The sequence below is a fragment of the Leptonychotes weddellii genome, unplaced genomic scaffold (assembly GCF_054177405.1).
Source record: "Leptonychotes weddellii isolate Sample4059 unplaced genomic scaffold, ASM5417740v2 HiC_scaffold_6226, whole genome shotgun sequence".
Lineage (NCBI taxonomy): Eukaryota > Metazoa > Chordata > Mammalia > Carnivora > Phocidae > Leptonychotes > Leptonychotes weddellii.
In genome coordinates, this window is record NW_028030948.1 from 1 (window position 1) to 10,354 (window position 10,354).

Genomic DNA, 10,354 nt, shown 5'->3' on the forward strand with positions numbered 1-10,354 from the left:
CCTCAGTTTGTTTCCTGAGATTAAGAATTCCTCATATCAGTGAGGTCATATGATACATGTCTTTCTCTGATTGACTTATTTCGCTCAGCATAATACCCTCCAGTTCTATCCACGTCGTTGCAAATGGCAAGATCTCATTCCTTTTGATGGCTGCATAATATTCCATTGTATATATATATATATATATATATATATACCACATCTTCTTTATCCATTCATCTGTCGATGGCTCTTTCCATAGTTTGGCTATTGTGGACATTGCTGCTATAAAGATTGGGGTGCACGTTCCCCTTCGGATCCCTACATTTGTATCTTTGGGGTAAATACCCAGTAGTGCAATTGCTGGATCGTATGGTAGCTCTGTTTTCTTCAACTATAGATAATATATTTTGATGAAGAGTTGTATTTAAAGTACCTTTTTCCCCCCCTCTCCTTCAAGATTACTCTGTGACTGCCAATTCTAAGATTGTGGTGGTGACTGCGGGAGTCCGCCAGCAGGAAGGAGAGAGCCGGCTCAATCTGGTGCAGAGGAATGTTAATGTCTTCAAATTCATTATTCCGCAGATAGTCAAGTACAGTCCTGATTGTATCCTAATTGTGGTTTCCAACCCAGGTATTTTATTAACAAGAATTGTTTTAAGGTTCGCTCCTGTGAAGTTAAATGTTTAGGGTGTCTGTTTTATTTCGTTATTTGGCTTTTAAAGATTCTGTTCTAGGATTTACTAGCAGAAGCAATTCTCGTGTCTTCTGTTATTGGCCGCAAAAGAGTGGTGTTTGCAAAACAAATGGCAGAGTCCCGGGCCAAATGTTTAAAAATGTGAGAAGAGTTATATATAAAACAGTTGCAACTGTTTGTTTCATCAGTTTGTTGTAGAGCCTAGAAGCTTTTTAAATTTTCTAGGAAGCTTATCCTGGAATGTGTAATGAAACGTTTAAATGTGGCTTCAATTTGTAAGAAACATTTTAGCATTTTTGATCTTCTGTTGGCCAAAAAGTGTATTCTAGGGGCATTGAATTTGAGAATAGTCTAAAAGCCGTTAATCAGTCCAATTTGAAAGATAGAAATAGACTATTGATGGACAAATAACATGCTAATGCCAAATGTTAGAACTTAAAAGTTGCTTTTTTGCTAAATCAACATTTGCAGAATAAACATTAAAACTTCTGGTTAGAAAGAATTGCATTATTTAACCAAAACAGTCAGACTTTACTCTCTATTTCACACTTCTTTTGTCTATAATTTGCCACCAAACAGACTGTTTATTGGTGAGCATAGTAGATACATTGATAAAGTGGTAAAACTGTCTCTGACACTTCACATAGAGAAAGATTGTGAATCAGAACCAGGGATCCTTGGTTTATGGAATATTGAGAATTGAGAGCCAGCAAGGACAGATTATTTTAGTATTATTCTCTGCAGTTCTGCATTGGGGGTTAGTAAACAGCTCAGTCTTGTATATAAAACTTCTTGTAAATACATAGTGGCAGATAGACTTGGAGCAAGAGTGACAAATAGCTGGCATTTGGGAAGTTGCTGCATCCCGTGCCTGAGACAGACAGACATTAGCTCATTATACAACTTTCCAGGTACAGCTTCAAAGTCTCAACTCCCCAGGGAGTCACGCCCACTGAATCAAAGTTGCCAAGGAAGAGGTTTATAATACCCAGTCCAAAAGGACCTTAACATACCTTAACCAGTGTCTGTATATGTGTGGAGGTGGAGACTGCGAGATTAACCTCTTGCCTTCCTTGTATGCACATTTTCTCCTTTTGATGGTTTAGCCTATAAGTGCTGTGATTCTGTCTAGCCCAGCAGGTTTTACTCTTTGAAGTCTCAGGGCGTGCCACACCAGAATAAAAGTTCTATCATAGAGGTCCTTTCATTAAATACTACAAAATGTAAGTCCCTTGTATTACCACAATTGCTTACTGAATAGTATGTTGTGCCCAGGAAAATTTTATAGTAGTATGCCTTAGTAATTTAGTAACCCAGGGCTTTTGGGTTATGATGATAGTCATTACCATTATGGAACATTACAATCAGAAGGAACTTATGCGACCATGGGTTCTCTTCGCTCCATAATCTCTGAACTGTGTAAAGTCAGAGTATTCACGTCTTAATGGCTACATCTCAGGCTGGAAAAGTTGGGAAGGAGGAAGCTAGGGCACCTGCTAATTGACACAGCAGTTGAAATCAGTTTTGATTTACTTATATATATTATTTCTAAACGTTTTAGTGGATATTCTCACATATGTTACCTGGAAACTAAGTGGACTACCCAAGCACCGTGTAATTGGAAGTGGGTGTAATCTGGATTCTGCTAGATTTCGCTATCTTATGGCTGAAAAACTTGGCATTCATCCCAGTAGCTGCCATGGATGGATTTTGGGAGAACATGGTGATTCAAGTGGTAAGGAAAAAAAAAGTAATATTCTAATGTGTACTTATGGTATTATTCTTGTCATTCTGAATTTTTTTAATTTTACATTATTTTCACATAACTTCACATTACAAATAAGCAATTTGGGGGAGAATACTTTGATAGTGACTAGGTAAATATGTATATAGTCCTCACCAATTTTTTGCCTACTAAGTTTAGTATCCATTGATAATTCTTGATTAAGTAAGTTACTACTATGATAGTTGTCAGACACAATATTCAGTCATTTCTTCTATATTTATTGTATTCTACTGTAAAAGAAAGCTTTCTCTTCCTCATTTATGTATTCATTTATATCAATGTGCACTCAGATTTTTATTTTATTCCACAAATGTTCTTTTACCATCTTTGTAATGCAGAAATTGTCCCAGATTTGGCAAGTAACAGGCTCTTCAGACTGGCTCCTGTGTCTTTTTGACATGTCCCAGCATTTCTTGAGCCCTGGTCTCTGGGACAATAAAGTGTGCCATATTGGTGTTATCCTTCCCATTTCTCTGCACTAGAGCATCTCTTTCTCCAATGAGCCCTGTTTCTTTCTAAGGGGAATGGTGTTTAGAAACCAAGATCTGGACATAGGTGTGCTCATGCTCCTGGTATATCTCTGCTTCTAGGTCTTTCCAGGGAACATAGGTATTATATCTATCATGTTTATTGAAGTGGGAATAAATTGGGTAACAAAAGGTTTTACATAACCAGTATCTACTATTCTATAGTGTAAAATAAATCTTGCTTTAATGAACTCTGATTTTGGGGCACCTGGCTGGCTCAGTTGGTAGAGCATCTATCTGACTCTTAATCTCAGGATGTTGAGTTAAAGCCCCATATTGAACCATGGAGCCTATTTAAAAAAAAAAAAAAAAGGATAAAGTAAATGAAATCTGATTTTTAATAAACCATTAATAACTATCAGTCATTTAAGTAGTAAGAGACCATTTGGAAAATACCTCAAATATTTTCTTTAGGAATTTAAATAGAATTGTTGGACATAAATTAGTCATTGTAAAAAGACCAACATTGAAGTTATATTGCACTTCTATTTCTTTTATAATACTTTGTTTTAAAACAGTTAAGGGGCACCTGGGTGGCTCAGTTGATTAATCATCTGATTCTTGATTTCGGCTCAGGTCATGATCTCAGGGTTATGGGATGGAGCCTCATGTCAGGCTCTGTGCTCAGTAGGGAGCCTGCTTCTCCCTCTCTGCTCCACCCCCCTACTCTCTCTCTCTCTCTCATAAATAAATAAAATCTTCAAAAAAAAAAAGAAACAGTTAAAACACCATTTATTTACATTAATGTCTCTCTTTTCATTTAAGTTAATATTTCTGTTCCATGGTGCACCTGGCTGGCTCAGTCAGAAGAGCATGTGCCTCTTGAGGTCATGAGTTCAGGCCCCATGTTGGGTGTAGAGATTACTAAAAAAAAAATAAACTTTAAAGAAATTTTTTAAAAATAAGTTAATATTTCTGTTCCAAACAATTTTATGTAAAAACATTTATGAACAATTCTGATTGTATCTTATAACTCTTAAGCCTATTTATTAAACGAAAATACATTGAATGGCTAATGGTGTAAAACTGTAATTATCCAAACACTTTAATAATAACGATAATTTTTATTTTACTAAATTCATATCTGCCTTATATGCGAGGAACTATTTTTTCCTTAAAAGGTTTAGGTGTAAATATTCTTTTGATTTTAATGAGGGTGTGTAATATGATTTTAGTAAAGAGTTTGCTATTGTATAAGACTTTGGTCTTACAACTATTGCATCTGTGCTATTTTATAGAATAATGCTAATTTTTTTTCAGGCATATTGTGCCACATCATTCAAGAGTTCCTAATATCCAAGGATTTGTTTGAATTTATGTCCTATATAAAAAACTCAATGTCTAGTGTGCAGCAAAAGTTCAGTCAGTGCTAGTTATTACAATTGTACCGTTATTAGAACCACAGATCTGGAGGTGATATTACATGTCCTCTAGTTTAAGGCTTGCGTTATAATCAAGAAAAAAATGAGGCAAAGCAGGCATAGTGGCTAGTGGCTTGTTAAAGATCCTTTAGCTAATTAGTGGCACAACTACAACTAGAATCATGTCTTCTGACTCCTATCCAGTCTTCTATTCATTCATCACTGTGTCATTTTTTTCCAAAACACTGTTTTTCCTATTTCCACATTGACCTGTATTGTGTACATGAAATGAAAGAGAATGAAACCGTGCTCAACCCTGGCATGTTTATGTAGATTCATAGTTTTATCAAACTAGCCTGAATTCTCAAAAGTTGTGGACTTAGAAGAGAGTCTTATTTGGCCACGGGCAGCTTTGCCCTTCATAGCCGGTTTTAGCCATACTAGACTTTACCCCATGCTTTTGCTCCTGTTTACTGAGTTTACAATGCTCTTCTCTAAAGGTCCATACATTAGAGGAGCCATACTTATATTTCAAGGTCCAATTCAAATGCCTATTTTTTTGTAGCTCTTCCTGATATCCCTTTGCCCCTAATTTAAGTAAATTTTAATTTGTGTTTTATTATGCTTTCTCCATACCGCTGTGGTAGCTCATCCCATTGCTTTAGTGTCCTTTGCCTGTTTATCCCAGTAAATTCTGAACTCATCCACAGCACAGAACATGTCCTTATTCATTTTTGTATACCTGCATCTTCAATATATACTTTTGGCTGGGTTAGAAGGTATTAAGAATAAGTAAGGGTGTTCGGATGCATCAAGCCCTCCAAAAGACACAGTTGATGTTAGAGAACACCTTTGCTGTGCCTCTGGAGGCATTCTTGGAAAGAAATATTCAATCCAGTTAAGACCAGAAAAATTCACTGTAGTTACTACATGGAGTTTGTTTCGAGAGATAGACTGGACTTGGGGAATGAAAAGAGGTAACTGGAGTATATTTGGATCTTACCCTAGAATTTATTTTATTTATTTTATTTTATTTATTTTTTTTTTACTTCACTCCAGAAGAAAAGGCTTTATATAAAAAAAATGAGGAGTGAAGTGAAAAATTTCTCAAATCAAAAGTTTAAGATAGTCCAGAACTAGAAGCCCTTGTGATTTCACAAACCTAGCGGGAGGCAAAGAATTTCATATTCTCTGTGAGTATGACACAACAATTTTGTTTGGCACCAAAATGGTTGAAAGGTAAAATGTCAGCTGTGTGGCTGTTTGAAAGCATGTGTCAGCCTTTGGGGGAAAGTAGACTGGGTCAGTTGTCTTTGGAGCAGCTCCAGCGGGTATTCAGTAACTTGCCTCAAGGAGGTGAAATCTGAACTAACAGAATAAAAGATTTTTTAAAATCATGTCAGAAATACATGACATGTTTATCCTTTTTCTCCAGTGGCTGTGTGGAGTGGAGTGAATGTGGCAGGTGTTTCTCTTCAGGAACTGAATCCAGAAATGGGAACAGACAACGACAGTGAAAATTGGAAGGAAGTGCATAAGATGGTGGTGGAAAGGTAAGTGGAAGGGGGCTTAAGATGATTAATTTTATCTAGATAATATTGTCAACAATTTCCATGACTGCCTGCTCAGGTAAGCTCTTAATATATTAAACATGCAGGGCGCCTGGGTGGCTCAGTCTGTTAAGCATCTGCCTTTGGCTCAGGTCATGATCTCAGGGTCCTGGGATCGAGCCCCACATCAGGCTCCTTGCTCACTGGGGAGTCTGCCTCTCTCTCTCCATTTGCCTCTCCCCGAGCTCATGCTCTCGCTTGTTCTCTCTCACTCTCTCTCAAATAAATAAATAAAATATTTTTAAAAATATGTAGTAAACATGCAGCTGTTCTCTTCTGAAGCAAACAAGACTAACTTTATTGGTCAAACCTACGATATAAGTCCCCGGTAGGGAAAGCAAATGTTTTTCTGGAAAAATCCTATTATATAGGGAACAGGAGCAAAACATGGAATTAACAAGTGAGAAAGGCTTTCACATTGCCTCTTACTGATAAATAAGGTTGACTTGCCTAGAACCTGGACACTTTTAGTCTCATAATTGCCTAAAATAAGTACTTGCTGATTGATTACTAAAACTGTTAAAGCTGTGCTGTATTTACCTTTCCACACCCAACTAAAGATGCCGCCCTCTTTTTTCTCTTTTTCCTTTTTCCCTCTTTTTTACTTTTTCCTGTGACCTTCATGCTTATAAAATAAGGTATTGTGGAATAGAGTAAAGAATACGGGCTTGAATTCAAATCATGACACTGGCACTTACAGAAGCCAATTAACTTTTAAGTTGAATCTCAGCTTTGTCCTCTCTAAAGTCATATGATAAAAATTTTATAGTATGACTTTATAGTCATACTATAAAAATTGAGTAAAAACACAGACACAATGCTGGTGAGCATTCCATAAACATCAGCTATTATTATTTGCAGAGAATTGTTCTAAGACTTTCTCAAACATGGAATTGTTTTGCTTAGTTTAAATGTAATGGGTTTTTTTTTTTTTTTTTCTGGAATTTGACCTGTGCATGGAGGGAAAGATTGTTTAAAAATGTGAAAGGGTCCTTAGCATTTCATTAATTAATCCCTTTATTTTACAAATGAGAAAACTAGGACTCACTCAGGTAATGCAACATGCCCAAGGTCTTCTATCCAGTGATTGCATTAAATCCCAATTTCCTAAATTCTCATTTTGGTTACTCCTGCTACCTCTTAAGGACCAGGGCCTTTGTGGGTTTCAAGGTGTAAAATTTATGTTCAGAAAATTGACAGGCAAGGTACCATCTTCACTCTGCTGTTAGGTTAGTCATCGTATTTTAGGTGACAGTACTAAGTGGGACCTCAAAATCAAAGTATATTTTGTCCTTAGAATGTGAAGGTCCTTCTATTTTCATTGTTTCCTGATTTCATTAATAACTTTGGAAATACTCATGTTAATGAATTTGAAGATTGGTTGGAAAAAAGTATGTTTTTACCACTGACTTTATAAATATTCATGCATATAATAAGCTATTTTGTTTTAAGATTTATTTATTTATTTTAGAGAAAGAGTGAGCATGAGGAGGGGCAGAGGGAGAGAGAAACTCCAGCAGACTTGCTGAGCTCTGAGCCCAACACGGGTCTTGATCTCAAGACTCTGAGATCATGACCAGAGCTGAAACCAAGAGTTGGATCCTTAATCTACTGTACCACCCAGGGGCCCCTCAATAATCTATTGAAATTTATCACAGCATTCATATAGAGCCTACTAGGTAGTGTTTCCAATTCTAAATATTTTACATATATGTTAACTCATTTAACAAGCTTATAAAATAGATACCATTGCTATCCTTATTTTACAAAAGAGGACACTGAGATAAGAAAGGCTTACTGAAGAGTACACAGTTTAACAAGAGAGTATAAGTCAAACCCAAAGAGTCCAGTTTCAATAACTACTGAGTCTGATTTCAATGATCTCTTTTATGATTTTTTTCTTTCTTTAGTGCCTACGAAGTCATCAAGCTAAAAGGATATACCAACTGGGCTATTGGATTAAGTGTGGCTGATCTCATTGAATCCATGTTGAAAAATCTATCCAGGATTCATCCAGTGTCAACAATGGTGAAGGTAAGATAAACTGTTACAAATATAATTTCTAGTATTCTATTCTTTGAATATATTTAAAGAAGGACAAGATGGTCTCAGTCTGCTTTTTTCTGAATCTCAAAGTTTTGCGGAAACTTCTCTTTTCTTCCTTGTATACTGTGGCAAATTAAATATTAACTCTTGAGTCTTTTGTGACACATTTTCAAAATATATATTATTTGAATAAGCATAATAGTTTTATTTCAAGTTGGGATATTATTCTATAGATTGTCTTTGATGCAGTACTTGATACCTTAGTAAATTTAGTTCAATTTAAAAGCTATAAAATAGGGGCACCTGGGTGGCTCAGTCGGTTAAGTGTCTGCCTTCAGCTCAGGTTATGATCTTGGGATCCTGGGATCAGGCCCCAATCAGGCTCCCCACTCATGCGCGTGCTCTCTCTCAAATAAAGAAAATCTTTAAAAGAAAAAGCTATGATACTTAAGTAGAAATTCATTATTTTACAATAAAATTAAGATTGTATTAAAATATTGTATAAGATAACTGATTTTCCATAAGTCAATGGCAGGGGTGAAAATGTAAGGGGAAAATGCAGTAGATTAAAAGAAACATGCAAAAGAGAAAGGTATAGAAGTATTTGATAAAGTGTGGTGTCAGGTGTTTTTGGTTTTGTTTTGTTTTTTTTTTAATACTATAGCAAAATTTTAAAAAGTAAGTATGGCAAAAATTGGATAACTGCTCAGTCTTGGAGTGCGTATTTGGAATTTGTTTATCTCTACTTTGGTGTATGTGCAAAAATTTTGGAATTAAAAGTTGAAAAAATAGGAGTGGCTGGCTGACTCAGGAGGAAGAACATGTGACTCTTGATCTCAGTGTCATGAGCTTGAGCCCCACTTTGGGTGTAGAGATTACTAAAAATAACTACACTTTTTAAGAAAGGTTTGGGGTCGCCTGGGTGGCTCAGTCAGTTAAGCATCTGCCTTCGGCCCAGGTCATGATCTCAGGGTCCTGGGATCGAGCCCTACATAGGGCTTCCTGCTCAGCGGGAAGCCTGCTTCTCCCTCTGCCTGCCCCTCCCCCTGCTGTGATCTCTCTCTCTCTCTCTCTCTGAAAAATAAATTAAATCTTAAAAAAAAAAAGAGCATAACTTAAAAAAAATTAAAAAATATATTAAAGTAACTTGTTTAATATAATTAAATAATCCAATTAGTTGTATGGTTAAATTGACCCTGTGAATAAATTAAATGCTTTATAGAAACTGGTAAAGTGTTTTGGAAATTGTACTATTTATTTTAGCAACTCTTGGATGTTCTAGAAATCTTGCCTTTGAGTGGCTTCCAACTACTTATTCTGGACTAGTTGGACAGCTACCCCTGAAATTCCCTCCTAAACTAAAGAATTTTTAAAAATTTAGGATTTCATGAAAAGCGGCCCATTAAGAAACACATTGTAATGCAATTTAATTTGCAAACTTAGATAGTAAATTTTATTAAAGTATATCCAAGCAGAGATGTGTCGATAAGTTCAATAAAAAACTTACTACTCTTAAAAATTTCTAGTCTTAAAAATTTCCACCCTGGGTGGTGCAGTAGGTTAAGCATCCGCCTCTTGGTTTCAGCTCTGGTCATGATCTCAGATCATTCTTACTATGATTTCATTTCTTTCTCGCTTTTTTTTAAGAACAGTTATCCAATTTTTGCCATACTTACTTTTTAAAATTTTATACATAGAATTTGCATATTCTATGTATAAAATCAAATTCAGAATGTAAGTATTTGGAAAACATGGGCCTGTACATGTTGAAAATTAAAGAATGAGCTTGTGCTTACTATATTTCCTACATGTCTTTCTGTTTAAACATGGGATCTGTGATCATTCTTACTATGATTTCATTTCTTTCTCTTTTTTTTTAAGATTTATTTACTTATTTATGAGAGAGCGAGTGAGCGCAAGCAGAGGGAGTGGCAGAGGGAGAAGCAGGCTCCCCGCTGAGCAGGGAGCCCAGTGCGGGGCTCGATCCCAGGACCCCCTGGGATCATGACCTGAGCTAAAGGCAGACACTTAACTGACTGAGCCACCCAGATGCCCCTATGATTTCATTTCTTAATCTAATTGTTTCTCTTGTTCTGTCAGGGGATGTATGGCATTGAGAATGAAGTCTTCCTGAGCCTTCCATGTATCCTGAATGCTCGGGGCTTAACCAGTGTGATCAACCAGAAGCTGAAGGATGATGAGGTTGCCCAGCTCAAGAAAAGTGCAGATACCTTGTGGGACATCCAGAAAGACCTAAAAGATCTGTGACTTCTGGCTTCTAGGCTGTAGAAATTTAAAACTACGATGTGATTAACTGTGAGCCTTTAGTTTTTCATCCATATACGTGG

At 36.2% G+C, this 10,354-nt stretch overlaps 1 protein-coding gene across 1 annotated transcript; it reads left to right on the forward strand.

Moving 5' to 3' along the window:
* Positions 1-428: 428 nt before the first annotated feature.
* Positions 429-10,348, forward strand: LOC102734623 (L-lactate dehydrogenase B chain). Its single transcript, XM_081811198.1, has 5 exons — positions 429-613; positions 2,238-2,411; positions 5,786-5,903; positions 7,871-7,994; positions 10,107-10,348. The coding sequence occupies exons 2-5, from the start codon at positions 2,339-2,341 to the stop codon at positions 10,272-10,274; spliced, it is 483 nt and encodes a 160-aa protein (XP_081667324.1). The 5' UTR covers positions 429-613; positions 2,238-2,338; the 3' UTR covers positions 10,275-10,348.
* The last annotated feature ends 6 nt before the right edge of the window (positions 10,349-10,354 follow it).

Coding starts and splice junctions, on each gene's coding strand:
- LOC102734623 (XM_081811198.1), top strand. CDS start 2,339: ATGGCTGAAAAACTTGGCATTCATCCCAGTAGCTGCCATGGATGGATT. Junction 5,904..7,870: donor CATAAGATGGTGGTGGAAAG/GTAAGTGGAAGG, acceptor TTCTTTCTTTAG/TGCCTACGAAGTCATCAAGC. Junction 7,995..10,106: donor CAGTGTCAACAATGGTGAAG/GTAAGATAAACT, acceptor TTGTTCTGTCAG/GGGATGTATGGCATTGAGAA.